The 17,521-nt window shown below is 38.3% G+C and overlaps 1 protein-coding gene across 1 annotated transcript in view; it reads right to left on the reverse strand.

Annotated features, from left to right (window-relative positions):
• The window catches only part of EPHA6 (EPH receptor A6), a 513,140-nt gene that overhangs the window by 56,386 nt on the left and 439,233 nt on the right, over positions 1 to 17,521 (reverse strand). The window contains exon 14 of the mRNA XM_075034050.1: positions 11,594 to 11,655. Coding sequence (XP_074890151.1) covers positions 11,594 to 11,655 — 62 coding nt within the window. The remainder of the gene's footprint in view (positions 1 to 11,593; positions 11,656 to 17,521) is intronic.

Raw genomic sequence — 17,521 nt, forward strand, 5'->3', positions numbered from 1 at the left:
GGCAGACATTTAGCTTCTCACGGATTATTCAGTGAGCCAGGCTTTTATGTTAGCAGGAACAGCCAAACAAAACCAAACAACTCTTCCTTACAAGCAAGTTAACTTTCCATCTTCTCTTTCAACACCTTCAGCATTGGACTACAGACAAGTAGCAGTGTTCTGATCAGCATTCAGGACATTTCTATTGCTTAGTTCATACATTTAAGCAAGATGAATTTTGTAGGGGAGAAATTTACAGTAAGTTCAGTAAGTTCACTAGATTCAGCAAAGCAACAGGCTGAACTGTACAGATATGCTTAACTTTATCCCTGATTAGCAAAGTATTTCAGCGTTTCCATCATGATTCAATGATTTGGGGCCTATATCTAGCTAGTCAGGATATAAACATTTAAAGAAATAGGGAATTAGATGTAATTAAGGTTACCAAAAAACCCCAAACAAACCACAAAACCCCAGACATGGAGAAGTTTGGTGTTACTTGCTTCGCATGTTATTAATCTTCTGAGATGAAGCAATCTTAGACCAAGACCTGCCTCTAATATATATTATACCTCTACTTAAATCAAGAGATTATACATTCTTAAATGATAAGTCATTTAGTGTGCATAACAGGCTGCTACACTGAAAAGTTGTTTGCCTGTAAAGAAGCTGGAGGAACTAGTTCCTAAAGTCACTATTATTCAATTAAACTCTGTTGGGTACAAACAGAAAGACAGACAAACTCAGCAAACAGAAAAGGCAGAGACAATGTGGATTCTGCAATTTGTAGAACTCGCACAGTGTCTTGAAACTCTTTCAATTCCTTTCAAAAATCAAATGGAAGAAGAGCCCAAGTGCAGCAGTATATGAAAACCTGCATTACAGGCAACATTCACCAGTTACTGACCAGTACTGCTATGTCAGGTTATAAACACAAGACAAAAACCAGAAAGAAAATGGTAAAATGAAGATCTGTATGGTTGCTACATGGTTAGGTTTCCAAGCTGCTAGTCTAAGCCAACACATCAGAATGCAAATATTCAGATTCTAACACACCTTGTCAGCTAGAACACCTCACAGCCTTATCATACTTCCCAGCAACACTTACATTTAAGGAGCCGTGCTTCCATCAGTGACCAAATGCCACAACCATCTTGCAGACTTCTCTAAACAGAGTGCATTTAATGACACTTCTTTGAAACCAGCTATTTACAACTGATTCACAGCAACTTCCCCCCTTGAACCTTCTCACTGTTCCTCTTGTATCAGTACTCTGGAGCCTTTTTGTCTCTAAATGCCCAGTGCAAAAGGGGAGACAGATCACTCCAAGCAATGATGTCATACCTATAAGCAACCCCCTTCCTTTGTTGTCTCCATCAAAGCTACCTGTAAGCAGTTAGTTCTGCAGACGACACTCAGCTGAGGGTCAAGACACAAGTGTGATAAGCAGACATTTTACAGGCCATCCCCTGTTACAGGCCTATGACATTCCCCATCACAGGCATCTGTCACAAGAATAAGGGAAACCTCTCAGAGTCCAAAACATGCCAGTGACAGATATTTTAAATAAAAACTTTCTATCTAGCAATTAACCAAAGAAAGACAAAAGACAATATTCTTAAATACTTTAAGCCTCTTGCAGTAAAGGAAGGATGTGAAGTCTATCCAGTATTTTATGCAATGAAGCCACGTGGGATTTGGGTTTTGCTTTTTATTTAATAATTCTAAGTGTTCAATGGACTCAAAATTTATTAAGCTGGTTGCAAACAGTTAATACTCTTCACACTTACCCTGTATGGATAACATTTTTAGTTTTTTGTAGAGTTAGGATTTGGAACAAAGCACCTATGACTTACTTTTGCAAAACACCCAACCAAGCCTCCCTGTCCCTGCAGCAAAGCACCAAACAAAACCAAGCCTCCAAACCTCTAGATTTTACTTCCTCCTTATCATCATTAACAGCTCCATTCTTTCAACAAACCTCAGAGTCATCTGCAACACCTCCCTTAACCTTTTGTCCCCTTGGATCACAAGCATTCATTCCTTCCTTTTTTAATTTGCGCTCTTTCAGATCTAGACCATGCTTGACTGATTTTTCATAAAACATAACCTTTTTCTGCTCTTTCCAAATCTCAGTATTTGCCTTACCAGTATAGCAGAAATGCCTGAGTTAAAAACAATCTCATGCTTTTGCCATTCTCTCCCTCCTTCTTTCAAATTTCTTTGGGCTTCTGCTTTGACACAAAAAGTTCAAGCTTCTTATCTCCACCTTTAAAGAAATGACAGACTTGCTAACATACCAGTTGCAATTTTATTCTGTCCTACTTCTCCCTCTGTATATTTCTCTGAATCCTCTTCGGCATCTGTTCTCCTCTGTTCCTTCTCATGCTTCGTTTTATATCATTTCATTGCCAGCCTTGCAGTTGGAACAACTACATTTTTCCTGTCAGCAGAACAGTCTTCTCTCTCTCAAGTCTCTCTGTAATCACTTCTGCATCAGTTTCCATGCCAGTTGTATTCCCTTACAATCTACAAACTGTTATCTCCCAATATATCAAAATATTTGTCTGATTTAAGCTCATCAGGACAAAGACTATGGGCCATATTTAACCCTTGGAAAATTCAACTAAGTTGAAATTATACCAGGTATGAATCTGGCCTCATATTTTCAGCATTTGTAAATCCCCACATACAACTGTGAGTCAAACCAATCCTTTGGCAACTTTCCATTATCTCATTTCATTCGCCTGTCATATAGGGACATAAAACACTCATCTGAATGATGTGGCAGTTGTTATCCAGGGCTTTATTCTGATTCCCATGGCTTAGATTTGAAATATGCTTTTGATAGGATTCCCACTGGGGTGGTAAGGGTGTTAATCAATACTGGCAGCAATTCAGACCTCAGTGGACTTACCACATTTATCCTATCATTCCATCAAATTTTAATCAGGCTTTAATGGCTTTGCTAAATAAACTTTTCTCAACAGTCGAGTATAGATGCAATATCTGAGTAGTTGCCATTGCATTTATGCAGCCCTGCAAATGCCCTGAAAAAATGTTTTTTCATCAGCTACAGTTTGCTTTTGAAAACCTTATGTACATGAAATATTCTCCTCCTGTTACAGACCTTTCAATAGCACTGATGTATAATGGGCTGGTGAAGAGGGTCAGTTACTGCAGGGGAGGAAGGGTGGTATCCTAAGTTTCTCTCATTGCTTTTCACCCTCTAGTTTCCAGCTCCAGCGTGCACTAGTTCAGTGCTTTTCTACAAGCCCACAGAATTGTTCTTCTTCAGAAGATTTTTTTCCATTTTACTGCTGAGTAACCTTTTGGAGGGGTGGTCATTGAATTTTTTCTCTATTGTTTCTGGGCTTTTGTCTATTCTAAAATCCACTTCTTTATTTGCCCTATAAGTCAGAGCACTTTTATGCCCTTATATTCTGAGAAGTGTACAGGATTTGCTACAGGTCTAAATATTTTACTGCAGATGATTTAGATCTTATTTTAGATGGAGAATAGCATTGAAAATGGTGTTTCTATGTCTAACTTAGATCATATTCAGCAGTGACAGTTCCCACTGGTCACTATATGAAAGATGTAGTTTTTGCTATGCATTTATTGTTACTATTCTACCACACAAAGTAAATGGCAGAACTTTAGCAGGATAAATCTTCCAGAATTCAAGTTGCAACTTGGTATTTCCTGGAAGTATAACTCATGCTTCATACTATCATGTGGATTGCACTCAGGTTTATATTACTGGTACTGAATAAGGTCAACTGCCAATTTGTTCTTTAATCAACTGTTAACAGGGCTCCATACAAGTAGTAGTATCTAATTTCATTAAATATAATACCTAAAAACCTGAAATTACTTTAGTTCATATTAAATGCTACTGAGTGATCCTACACAAGAATCTAAGTGCCTCTTCAACCATTAAAATATGGGAAATCTTTTTATTATTAAAAAAAACGTTGCATGATGAAGCCCTTCCAAAGCTTATTTTAAGATGCAATAGCTACCCTCAAATCTGGACAGAACAGCAGGAGTAGCCTTGCAACCGGTGACCCTGTTTTCTTTACTTAGCTGCAGCAACAAGAAACAGATGTCCTGGAATAACCAGGTGTCCTTGCCCACTTTGGTGCACTGGAATATAGCTGTCACAGAACCACAGAGCTGGAAGGGACTTTGAGGGGCGATCAAATCATCTCCTCACCCTGCGTCATTCCTGACATGCTTTTCTTACCTGCATATAAAGACCATTAGGGCCAATATTTCTTATCATACCGACTCTATACCACATCTTAAATAAGATGCCTCTGTTGAGCATGGCACCTTGACTGGGACAGATTTCAAGTCCTCTTTGCAACTGCTTTTTATGCCCATGAAGACTAAATATCTCTCTTGCCCTTTTCTTTCGGCTTAACACAGGTTCAGTCCACAGATCTCATTTGCTTGGCAACTATTCTTTTTGATTTTGTTGTGGACTCTGCCCACCTATTCCATACAGTTCCTGAAGTCTTAAGGTCATACAAGACACAGTACTCTGAGACCTTGCCAATGTGAAGCAGGGAGGAAAAGTTACTTCACAGACCTTGCATGGGATACTCCTGTTTCTAGATTTCATTGTGGTATTTGCCATTTTCACAGCAATGTGACACCCCTGACCTACTGCAACCTCTAGAGTAATTTCTTCCAGCAGACTTCTTTCCAAACAGTAACTCTCTGTCCTCTACTCTATAGCTGATTATTCCAGCCTCAGTGGAGTATCGTGCCCTTGTCCTTACTTATTTCTAATTAGTTTTTAAAACTAATTAGTTACTAAATTATTTCTTGAATTTGTTGTGATGATTTTAAATTCTAGCTCTGTCCTGCTGTCTGCCTGTCTTCCTACTTGGCTTTGAACTGCCTGAGAATTTCCTAAGTTTAATTGCAGTCTCAGGATCCAGAAGGTTAATGAAAATATGGGGAAACACAGACTGCAGAACAACCCTACTTCATATATCTTTCCGTGCAAAGTCTGTTCTCTCCATACAGTATATAGCCAGTACAGCATCCACCAACAGAAATTTCATGAAGACCATTATTTCTCTAGCTGCTCATAAGGATCTCATGTGAGAGAGTTTTAAAGCCTTACTAAAGTCAAGATTTATGATATCAACTGCTTCTCCCATACCCACAAAGCCTGCGCATTTTACAAAAGGAAACCAGGCTGTTTGACATAATTTGTTCTTGGCAAATCTATGTTGGCTCATGCTTATCTTACTGTTATCTTTAAGGTGCTTATAAATACTTTTTTGATAATTTGTTCCAGAAATGTTACAGCAGTTGACATTAAGCTGACTGGCCTGTAATTTCTTGGCTTCTCTTTTCCCTTCTTTTTAAAGACATGGATGACATTGGCTCTGTTCTGATCTCATGGTTTCTTATGTATTCTCCACAAGTTTGCAAAGATAAAGAGCACGCTGAAAGTGTCCACATAACCTATCAAATTCTTTTTGGCTTCAAATGCAAGACAGCTTGTAATAAATTCCTTGTTGCTCAGTAGGAAGAATATCTACAGTGATTAAAAATACCCAGCATTTCTAAATTAACTTCTCACAGCAGTATCAGAAATACTGTTTTCTACCTCCTTTTAGCAGGGTAAAACATTGCTTGACAACAAACGTTGGCTCTATAGCATCAGTGACAGCTTCTTAGTGTAATCTCAGATCACGTACATAAATGCTGCTTACAATTTCACTATTAAAGTAACACATTCATTCCAACACAGTTTCTAATTGTTCAATTTGTTTTTTGGTTCAGAGAAAAATATTGGTATCATCAGTTTCCAGTGCAGGTTTTCTTCTTTACAGAGTCATTTTTTAAAGCAAAATGCCACCTTTGTCCTATCACAAAAGGAACATGCCTCCAATAAATAAAAGCGCACATCAATGCTGCATGTGAAAGCAAAAGGAGGAGTATTAGTTATAAGCTCTAATGTTGTTGCCTCTCTGGATGCAGATAAATAATAATGGGAACCATTAAACTTAGGAAAGGCCATCTGGCCTCTTTTCCCCAAAGCTGACTCTGTCTAGTGAGGCCATGTTAGATGGATATACAACATACACTTTACAACATTGTTTTGTAGAACTTTCTACAAGTCTTCATTTTTCTCTTTTCTCCCTTTCCCCCAAATTCACTAAATGTAGGTGTCTGCTGCAGCATCTAAACTCTAGTTGAAAAAAAGGTGAGCCTGATAGCAAAGCTGCTGTGAGAATGACTTCATAATGATTACTGCATCAAAGAGCAATATATCATAATATCTTCTCCTTCTAGTAATATTTTTTTTCCCACACATTTTTACACTTATCTTAGCCTCTGCTAGACAGACCTCAAGGGATTAAAATTTGGTGATGAATTCCAGGGTTTCATTTGCTGAACAGTCTGCTGCAGTTAGTGCTCTGAGGCAGTTAAGCATATTTTTATAGAAACTTTAGAAAATATTTTCTTTGGAAAACCAAAATATATTTTACAGCATTTTTACCCACTATGCATGCCTGTAAATAAATCTAACTTTTTTTTACAAGTATTTTAATTTTCTGAAGTGAAAGGAAATATATTAGTCACAATTTTTTAGGTAGGAAGAGGAACATCACTATTGCAAATAGTAACAATGAAGAAAGCAAGACGACCCTGTGATTACCCTAGGTAAATGAATTCCTTCCTCCTACAGCTCAGAGACTCATAAAACTGGGCAAGACTGGAGCATCTTTCAAACCTAAACATCTGTCTCTTCAGGGTACAGTTGGGGAAAATGCTGCAAACCCTGAGGAGCTTGCTTTCCCACACTGATCCCTGGAGGGTGTACACTCCCTTCCTAATAGAGAAGGGTGAGAAAATACAGTGCAGTGGATACAGCTGATGATACATTATTTTAGTATCAGGCCTGCTACAGAACCTGCCACAATACCATGAGTTCTCATCTGGTTAATATTGCTGTGTCCTCGGTTCTTGCCTCACTGCACTATTGGTTAGCATACCTTGGACACTGAGCAGGAATAAAATACTGACAGTAGTCTGGTAGTCTGCAGCTGCAGAAAAATACTGAAAGAAGTTACAGTACTCTCGTGATAGTTTTTTGGTTCATTTTACATGATTCTACATAGCCAACCACAAACAAACACCCCCCAAATTCACCTTCTATACACATTCCTTTTCTGTGGTTTAAATCCATGCCTGTACTGAACAATGCATGAGCAGGATGAGCACAAACCACAGCCAGCAGATGCTCTCCAGATATCATTCTTTGTAACTGAACCCAAGAAACAGTAGCCTCCCCAAGCACACAAGCCACCTAGCCTCTAAATCACCCCATTCCTGTCTATGTGATGCTAAATCCAATTATTTTAGCCAAGAATGACCCTTTAGATGGAGCTGTGAAAAGAGTAGATGAGATTTAACTCTTAATAGCTCCGTAAGTCTGTGAGGCATCTACTTAGAGAGTGGGCTAAGTGGGGGAGGGTGTGTCAGGGTGAAAGGACCAACTTCAGGGCAAAGGACTTTTATAGGAATTATTGCGATCATCTGACAGACAAGGCTGAGGGGAATGTTGTGGTGTCCAGCACAAACAGCGAGGGAGTGAAACTGGGATTCAGACTTGGGTTATATTAGTGTATCACCCTACAAACTGCTGCATGGTCTTGGGTGCAACATGGCACTCATCTCCATTTTCCCTCAGCAAAATGGGATTGCATTTATGTCATGTATGAAGGCTGCAAGATCAACAAGCAGTGGTTCAATACCCATGTGGTTTACTTATGGCCATGGTCAGAGAACAGGCATCTCAAACCCACAGCAGTGGCAAACTTCTTCCTAAAAAGGTTTTGTGGTTTTTAGGTTTTTTTGGGTTTTTTCGATTATGCGTCTCTCTTGGTTGTCTTTCTTGTCATATCTTCTATAGTCTGTATAACAAGCCTGAACAAACATATCTGACTGCAACTATCCTATCTAATTACTAAGTACATCTTTCTATCAATGCGGATAGCTGCCCTTTCAACTCTTCCTGTTTATTATTTTCCTCATATGCTTGCAGAATAAGTGATTGCGAAGATCACGACACAGGCAGGTGACTGAAACATAAAGACAGTATGTCCCATCCAAAGTCTGTGTGGGAAGTTGGTAACAGGAAATTGTACCTGGATCTCCTCAATTCCCAAACTGAAGTATTAGCCACTTTCTTTCCAAGCAGGGATTACTTCTATCTGGCAGCTGTTGGAGTAATACTGAAAGAGGAGCCTCTAGCCCCTGAGGAAATACTAAGCTGGAAGCTCACATCCTTTTTCAGAGAAATGTCTCCAAGTGTTACCAGAAATGAAGTCACATTCTTTATACCTTCTTTCTGGTCAAATGACCATTTCATTGATAGCAAATTTCAGGTATACTTTTGTGGGATGATTAACTTACACGCCTCAAGTTTATGAGAAAAATAGATAACTGAGTTTCATCTTATGGAAATAAGTTTTATAAAATTGCAAAAATAATGCAGGATTTCTGAGGAAAATTTTGTGTCAAGTTTCTCCACCAATTTAGGATGTCTGATGGTGCACAATCGCTGTAATTAATTTCTGTCATCTTACAGAATTGGTTCTAATTAGCTGATGCCTTTCCACTAAGAAGCATCTTCATATTGTAAATGCATGACAAATTTTTTACTCAAAAGCTCAAAGTTAACAGCCAGTATACAGGCTATTTTGTGGGGTGGGGAAGACATAATCTACCTGAGCTTTCTGTTTAATTCATACAAATAGCAGAAAGTAAGGCACTGGTCTGGGGACTTGGTCACATCACTGCAACCAAAATACAGCACTAAATAAGATGAAGGATGAGTGTAAGCTGCTGGCCTGGGATTCAGGGGAACTGATTTCATTTCTACTCTCTGCCATATACTTTGTGCACAATACCATGCAAATCACTTAACATCTTGGTGCTTTATTTCCTATCTGTAAAGCAAGGAAGTAAAGGCTATTAAGGTTTTAGGGTTTAGGGGTCAAGGAGAGTTTTACTTGGAGTTTATGATTTGTGGCACAACTCGTACTGGCTTGAAAGCTGATATCCCACCAATGCTGTGAGGAGGGTGATGGCAAATGTCTTCCATGAGGAGCCTTTCTTCTGGAATACCCTCACATGGTTCATCACAGAGTCTCACTTTGAAATTGTAAGATTGACCCATTTTTCCAGGCTTTTGGAGAAGGACAGGTTGGAGGGATGTGCTGGTTAATTTTTGCAGGTTGCTATGTGTGGGGAAATATTTCTTATGGTGAAAAATAGATTTTTCCCCCCTCTCTGTAAAAACACTTTGCACTGTAACAAGCGATTCCTTTAAATAATAAGAAAGGTAGACTATCTTAAAAGCCCTTCCAAATCTCACCACATAAGAACTGTTATATTCACCAAAGACCTTTCATTAGGATTGCTAAAGATAAACCCTCTCTGCTTCTTTGTATCTTCACAAAAGCTTTTGAAAGTGTAGACTTATATCTCCAGGAAACAATTATTATTAATGAAGCAGCTGGATTTCTTTTTAAATAGGTTACTTTGCAGCCATTTGCTCTGCTAATTATTAACAGAAATGTTGATGATATATCTACAGTGCTTTGGGATGCTGAATATTATCTAAAGTCCTTTTAAAAAGCATTTTACAAGAATAAATCATATCTGAAGTGTGAATTGAAACTGTAAAATAATATACATGGAAACCAGCAGCAGAAATGATTAGCTCACATTTCCTCCCAGCAGTTTTGCCTACAAATATATCTGATGCAATGTGAGTATTGCTTCACAGTAACATCATAATTTTGCTGATGTCAGTTTCTATTAAAGTATCCTAATAAGTAGTAACTATTCTGATAAATAAATGCACGTGAAGAATAATTGGAATATAGATATCATACTAGAGCAATTCAGAGAAAGGTAATTATCTTTCATGAATTATTTCAGTATTTGGTTTTATTCTCTTCTATGAAATTCTGCACATGCACGCACACACACTGGCACACGCACAGAGCAGAGTTTCAGGCCCAAGCAAGTCTTCCTGGGGCACTGCTGAAAAATTACAGACCAGGGAAGCCCCAGCTACTCAAATCAGCAGCAGTCTGTCTGCTGCAGATGGACAGAGAGATGAGCCAGAAAGGCAAGGGGTGTGATTTTTAAAACCTACCCAGTTTCTAAGAAGAACTTGATGATATCAAACTCTCCAGAAAAATAACTTGATTTTGAGAGGTCAGCAAATTCTCACCAAAAACCGTGGTGCTCGTGTGTTTCTGACAACATAGCAGCTCTATCTGTCACGTGTCTTGACAAAGCAAAATAAAAAATATTTGGGAGAGTTGGTGAAGAGGACAATAAGAAATGTTAGTGAAAAAATACTATGGAATAATCAAAAGTAAAAAGAAGGGAGAAACAATGTCTAGAAATATCTAAGATAATGGCTCTGATGTGCTTTCAGGGTGGTATCCTCTGTTCCAGATGCTCTTCTCTTGTGGCTACTTCTTTTCTCAACCTGCTGTCAAACAAGTACTCCCTGTATGACTTTCTCTCCCTCTCTCTGATTTAAGCCTTCTTTCTAAAGTGTTGGCTGTTTTTTCTGTCCTGCTTATTCACTCTTCTCTCTTAGCAGTTTCTTCTTCCTGCTACCAAAGCATCCTTGAATCACCATCATCTAGATTTTCATGCAAATATTTTCACAGCTCCTTGTTGAACACCTCTCCTTTGCACTTGGGATACCCTTTCAAACAAGTTCACAAACCCATAGTCCCCCAACCCCCGGCCCTGGCCTTGCCTACAACCCCAGCTTTACCATTCTGCAAAATGCCAATGGCAAGGCAGTGGGCTAGTAAGGGCTGACGTTTACTTTTTAAGACGAATTTGAAATACTTGACAATCAAATTATTCACACAGGGTCTTATGTCAGTGGGCCTCCAGAGCATTTCCAGGGGTTCTGTTAACAAAGAGACTATTTTTGTATAAGTTTAGCTTAGGGGGGTCATCCTTTCCTTCTACTTTTCTAGGAAAAATTAAATACAATTGTGCCTACATATTATTCATGCTTTCTGTAGCCCTTCTTTAATGTTTATTAGTGACCTTTGGGGGTTAATTAATGCCCAGACATTTCACCCATGAACTGTTTTCTAATTCAATTTGTTAAATGCAAGTAACCATAAATAATTATAAATCAATTACTGAATCTATTCTACACTTCACCAACCAAAAAAATCATAACAAAGTATTTTTGAAGGTGATTGAGAAAAATGAACTGCATCCATAAGGCTAGACATTTGTGCTTCAATTTATCTTTTCCTTCCCAAAACTGCCATTTGAAATACATTTTGCTAAATATGGGAGCTACTTTTGTAGAAGAAATCAATTATATTCTTAAGTTTAAATCTTCTTTTTTCCCAGCCATGCTCTAATGCATCACTGTACCTCAGAAATGTACCCTGGGGAAAAAGCTTCTATTCTTCACTAAAAATCCATGAATAACATTATGAAGAAATTAATTTATGATAAATGATTTAAAATCTTAACCTAGAACGGTGTCTTATTCAAATGTCATCAGAAAATGGCACCTCACCCGCAGAAAGGAGTCAAGGGATCCATTCTCCATGTATTCAACTACAATCATTACTGGTCTGCCTGCAAAACAGCAAAGAAACACATTAGGATCATAGACATATTATGGGGCTTTTATAATTCCAGCTGTTATGCATAGATTATTCACAGTAGTTAAATATGTTACGTATTTTCAAAATCCTCATTTCTATCACAACCACAATTCCCTGTGTTATTCTCTAAGAATTATTTTCTATCTTTCTTTTTAGGGGGGTGGGGGGGAAGTGGTACTGGATTAGCTGAAGATGCATCGTTTGCTCCAGAGTATTCTCCCCTTAAAAAGGATCAAAGAAGAGCCTGCTATTTCCAAATAGCAACACTTGCTGTGTAACATTTTGGAATATATTTGAGTTAAGACCAAAAAAAAAAAGTCATAAGCCATGTCTAAGAAATTACAAACTCAGTGCCATAATTTTCCTCTCAATGAAAAATATCTCAATAGCATACAGATAGACAGATAGAAGGGGATGTCACAAAAAAAGCTCTGCTAGACTGGGTGTGTGTATTGGGTGTGTATAACCCAGCAAGACTCTGAATTCATATGTTTGTACATACATGTCATATACACAATGTTACTCAAATCAAAGTTTTGCTCAACTAGCACAGTTTTCCGGTATGGTTCCAGTGTGGGATCATATCCAAATTGAAGTAGAATAACATGTTACATTTATTTCTTAAAAGAATATCCAAATCTGAAGATAAACTCTTAAACTGGGTACTTAACTAAATACCATTTCACTGCTGATACCTAGGACTAAACTACCACTCTAAAACTGCTTAACAGGAGAGGCCCAATTAGCACGCTAATCAGGCTACACAGCAAGAAGTTTTTTAGAATTGTTAATATTACAAAGAAGCCATTCTAATATATCCAAAACTAATGTAATGAATAAGTATGTTAGTAAGATTGGGAAGGAAGTAAAAAGTCTTAAAATGGCAAACTTTTCTTTCCCTGAGAATGCCTGTGTCTTTTGGGGTTTGTGCAAAACTGGGGGTGTGCCAAGTGGTGACACCACAAGTCCACCCATTTCACTTTCTCAATACAACACTAGCTGTTGCCATATTTTTCAAATCCAAAGGAAGCGTCTTTCATGACTTTTTTCCTCTGCCTCTCAAATTATGTTTCTGTTTCATTTGGACAAGGGGATGAGAAACAGTGTTCAGGGTGAGAAAGTGTAGAAGGGTATTATGACTGTTCCAGCACAATTGTCCATTTCTGCACATGCTAACTTTCTGTTCAGTTTGGTTAACAGTGTAAGTGTTTATTAAACTGTCCACAATATACAATAAGCCACAGCCAGGTATTTCTCCTGAGCTGTTACAGCTAACCTTGAATTTAAAAAAGTGAACGAGCCATTTCTCTGTTCATCCTAGCATGTCGACTTGGAGTTCCAGGTACCCCAGTGATGCTCATTCATGTAGCTTAGCCTAGTCTTTCCTGAGTTCCTCACAATAGTCTCTCATTTCTTGTAATAAAATTTGGGGTTCATTCTGTATTCACCCTCAAGTTTAGGTTGTCAATGAATAAAACAGTGCTTCATAATGCTGGCACAGTAGTACATTTTTTCTGTGTGAAAATTCTCAGATGCCTTAATAGCCTTTCTGAAGTGTGAAGAATTACCAGCTGCTTTTTTTTTAATTGAGTGTTTGGTCGCGGCTGCAGATGTGCATCTGCCACCAAAGCAATTTATGTTCATCTGCATCCATTGGTTATACCCTGGTTTTGCAATATAAGCTTAAACGATACATCACTTTTAAGCTGTTAAACATCACAGTATTTTAAAAATTAATGTTTTCTTTACTTCAGCTTGCTAATGATGACTAGTAGTATAGCCTACTCTCTTTAGTTTCAAGCACATGAATGACCTAGATTCCCTTACCTGTACCATTTGCTTACTGTCAAGGGGCTGACATGTCCATGTGAAAAGAATATTCTATAATCTAGAGAAGTAAACAAACAGCAGCCTTTTGCTAGAGCGTCTTGCTATTTGCAGAACTCTCTCAAGCAAGTAGTAATTTCTAAATTGTTGCACACAACAGCATCTTGCAATAAATACGGTTGTAAAGCTGGCTTTCAGATGGTATATTTGGTCAGGCATAAGTTACCCAGAAATTCCTCTTTCTGGCTAAATCAACAACTAAAACTTCTTTATGGAAGATTTGCATTTGAAAGGAATGACAAATGGAGCTACTGAGCTTCAAAACAGTGCCCCAAGTTTCCCGTTAGTAAACTTTTGGTGCCCTATGCTTTCCAGAAGCTATTTTGTAAGGTTCTCTAAAGGTTCATAGGCTCTTGTTACATCTTTTATGCTCCTTAGATTAATATCCTTCAACACAGATTTTTTTCACACTTATTTTGTAAAAGCAATTTTTAATTCTTCTACATTCTCTCACAAAATATTCCCCCCTCCAAAAAACTCCCAACAAACTGTAGTTCATTTTGTTCAGACCAACAGTATGATCTTCTAGGCTAAAGTAACTATGAAATGTATCTATATGCATTTATCTGTGGATATAAAAAAGACATTTCAGTATTTTTCACTGGATAATATTTATGAGTTTTTAAACTGCTCGATGTGTTCCTTTAATCACTTTAAATGATATGCCTTAACACAAAACCAGCTCTTCCACATGATAGCACAGCTCTTCCACATGATAGCACAGGAATGGCACGATCTGGTAAATACACCAAAATATGCAACATTTGTCTTCAAACAGGTCACTGTATATTGGAAGATCAGCATATCATTAAGTATTCAGGAATTCTGGTGAACAATAAATTTAATCACTTAGGCTGATAGCTTCCCACAGACTCGGTCTGTATCGCTAGCCATCCTACCTAAATCTCAAACGAAGTTGATGCAAGATTGTGTCAAGCCGCCACAAAAATGAACCCAGCTCCATCACTTGATTATCTTAAGCAAAAATCTTAAATCTGGATCCTAACACTAACTTCTCAAATAATCTTCTTTTAGTGTGCCAGCACTTGATAAAAGCCATCCTATTTTGGCTGCAAGTTTAATGTATCACTGAAGATATTTATGTATGCCAAGCTGGACTGTGACATGCAATACAGTGAGACTTATAGTCAGCATACTATTTGTCTTTGGAGTACCTGTAGTTCAAAAATGTCTCAGCTATTGTTTTGGTTGCTTGAAGATATAGTAAAAAACTCTGCTACACAGCAGATTCCAGTGGGTACGTTTATCATCAAAGTGGTAACATACAGGTTCTATTCCCAGCAAACAATTTTTTTTCCAATAATTTTATAGGTTTGCAAATTTCATACAAGGATTTCTAAACATTTCAAAATGTAAGTACACCAAGTGTCAGGAAACATAAGGTAGGACACATCTTGATTTCAAAGGTGTGGTAGAGAAAACAGGTTCAGAAAATCAAGTGGCTCTCTCCATCTAGTCAGTATAGTATACCCAACCGGGCTGTGTTTGATTACCGATAGACAACGTTTTTTCTTCCCTAGATCAGTACCCTGTAGAGGCACTTGAGTGATTCCTTCATGCATTCGTGTTACATAAACAGACTCTCCAGTTCACAAATGGTTGAAGGAATGGGACTAGCGGTTGGCTCTGGAGAAGCTGGCTGAGATGTGAGGACGAACAGCTGATGCTGGCACATCCAAGGGCAGAATCCAACACTGGGCAGCTCAGACCAGAGACCGAGTCCCAGTCCCAAGGGCATGTGGTGGGACAGACTGGACAGCATTCTGCAATCTCCAAAGGGTCAGAGGGTGGCAGCCAATGCAGGGCTCGTGTAGAACAAAGTTCTTGCTAAGACAAAAGGCTATGGATGACATTAGTTGATGTTAGTTTCATTTTAGCTGCAAAGAGCAGATGTTATCCTTTATACCATGCTACAGTTTGAGTCCAGAAAAGATTAAGGTCTGTGCTGAGCCCTGTACAAACACAGAATAGTGCTTTTGCTTTGAAGAGGATTACAAAATTGACTTTGAAAAATAATACTGGGAGATTTCTAAACTAGCGTAATATTTGCCTCTAGACAAAAAAAAGAAAAAAGACTATTACTTAGATTATGAAAATCCATGTTGCTCTCATGGTACTAAGAAAGATGAATTTGTCATCCCCCAAACAAGGACAGGAATGAATAAATGGGGGGGGGGGGGGGGGGCAGAGAAGTCTCTGAGACAGAGAAGTGATCTTTGATTATTTTATCATGGGGTAGGCTAATGCAATTCCAGAAGGTATTGAATTATTTTCCTATATTTATGATTGCTTACACATACAAAACATGGAGATCTTTACTTGAAGAAACAGGTTTAAGGACAAACAGCAGTAGGAGGCAATACCGATGGGAGTCAGAAAAACACTCAGGGCTCAGAAGGACGGCACAAGCTGCAGAACAGGCACAGCCATGCCAGCACTGCCTGAGCCTGCTACATGAGCATCTGTGAGAGCTTGCATGTAGCCCCAGGGAACTCTGTATGGGCAAGAGAGCATGCACCAAAAGGCTCTCCTGTGACAGATGATGAGTCCCCTTTGCAGCATGGGTGCACCTCACCAGATAAGTGGAAACCCAAACTCTAGTTTAAAGACTTGACCAATTCAGGCGAGTGTTTTCACACAGATACAGGCATAGGCACTAGAGAAGTATCTGAAGAAGAACCAGGTTAATATTACAGTCAAGATCCACATAAGAAAAGGCATGGAAAAACGACAATGAAAAAGGTGTCAGCTTGGGCTGAGGACTTGGAATAAAAGACAGAGGTCAAGAGCATCTAGGAGCTAAAACCTGCAAGTGCTGCTGGAGGAGAACACACAGCTTCATGTCTGAATTAGGGAAGGACAAAATACAAAAAGGTTTGAAGATGGATTCAATGATCAAATCAGTCAAACATATCATTCTTGCAGCAGTTTTAGATACCTAGCAGTGCTGGAGTAGAGAGTACTGCAAGAAAACAGACTTTTGAAGTAGAGGAATTATATAGTGTTCTGAGGCATTAGATTTTAATCCCAAATACAGATTTTACACACTATGTATATCACATTTAGCATTTGCAGCCCCTTAGTGTAAGAAATTTATCATGTTATTACATACTTAAGGTAACAATATGAAATTATAATCTTATTTATAAATGACATATATTGATACCATAGCTACATTCACTGTTTTCATACTTTCTATGGAACTATAAGTATTCCCACCCCTGACACATGTGTGGGATATTGGCTAAAGAAGCTTCCCCTCCTTGCACATGGAGTAACTCTGGCTCTGGCAGATCCATTTCAGATTCTCACCATCTCAGAAAGTCAGACTGAACATGCCAGAACAGTACCAGTGCTTGGTATGATGCAGGAAAAGGATATGAATTTCATTACTCAGAACTTAGATGAATCTGAAAAAGGTGTGGGGGTTATTCATTGTTTTGATGCAACTGCTACCTTGTGACAAGAGGCTGACTGGTTTTGACAAGGTGGGTTTTCTTCCCTAAGAAAGTTCTTCACTGGAATTCTCCCACCCAGCTGTACTGCAATGCCACTCAAATAAAACCAGCATAAATGACAAACAATCTGTACTGAGGTCATGCCACCTCAGAATATATTACAAATGTGTATTTTCCATTGATCAATCTGCTTGACTTTTTTTTTTAATAAGCAGAAATGCAAAGAAGAAAAAAGAAAGCCATACATTGCAGAATAATGTAAAATACCAATTGTATTTTAAACTCACAACGTATATATTTTTAGTTCTCTTTCTGTTTTCCACAACACAAGATTTTGATAGTGTGTAATTTAATTGAGTGGTAGAGTGATGAATAAGGAGGAGAATTTGAAGTGTCATATCAATGACAAAATATTCAGCTTGTTGTCTCCTGTTGTCATTTTAGATAATGCAGTAAAGCCCACTTTAATGA

This window comes from Buteo buteo, chromosome 8, assembly GCF_964188355.1.
Source record: "Buteo buteo chromosome 8, bButBut1.hap1.1, whole genome shotgun sequence".
Classification (NCBI taxonomy): domain Eukaryota; kingdom Metazoa; phylum Chordata; class Aves; order Accipitriformes; family Accipitridae; genus Buteo; species Buteo buteo.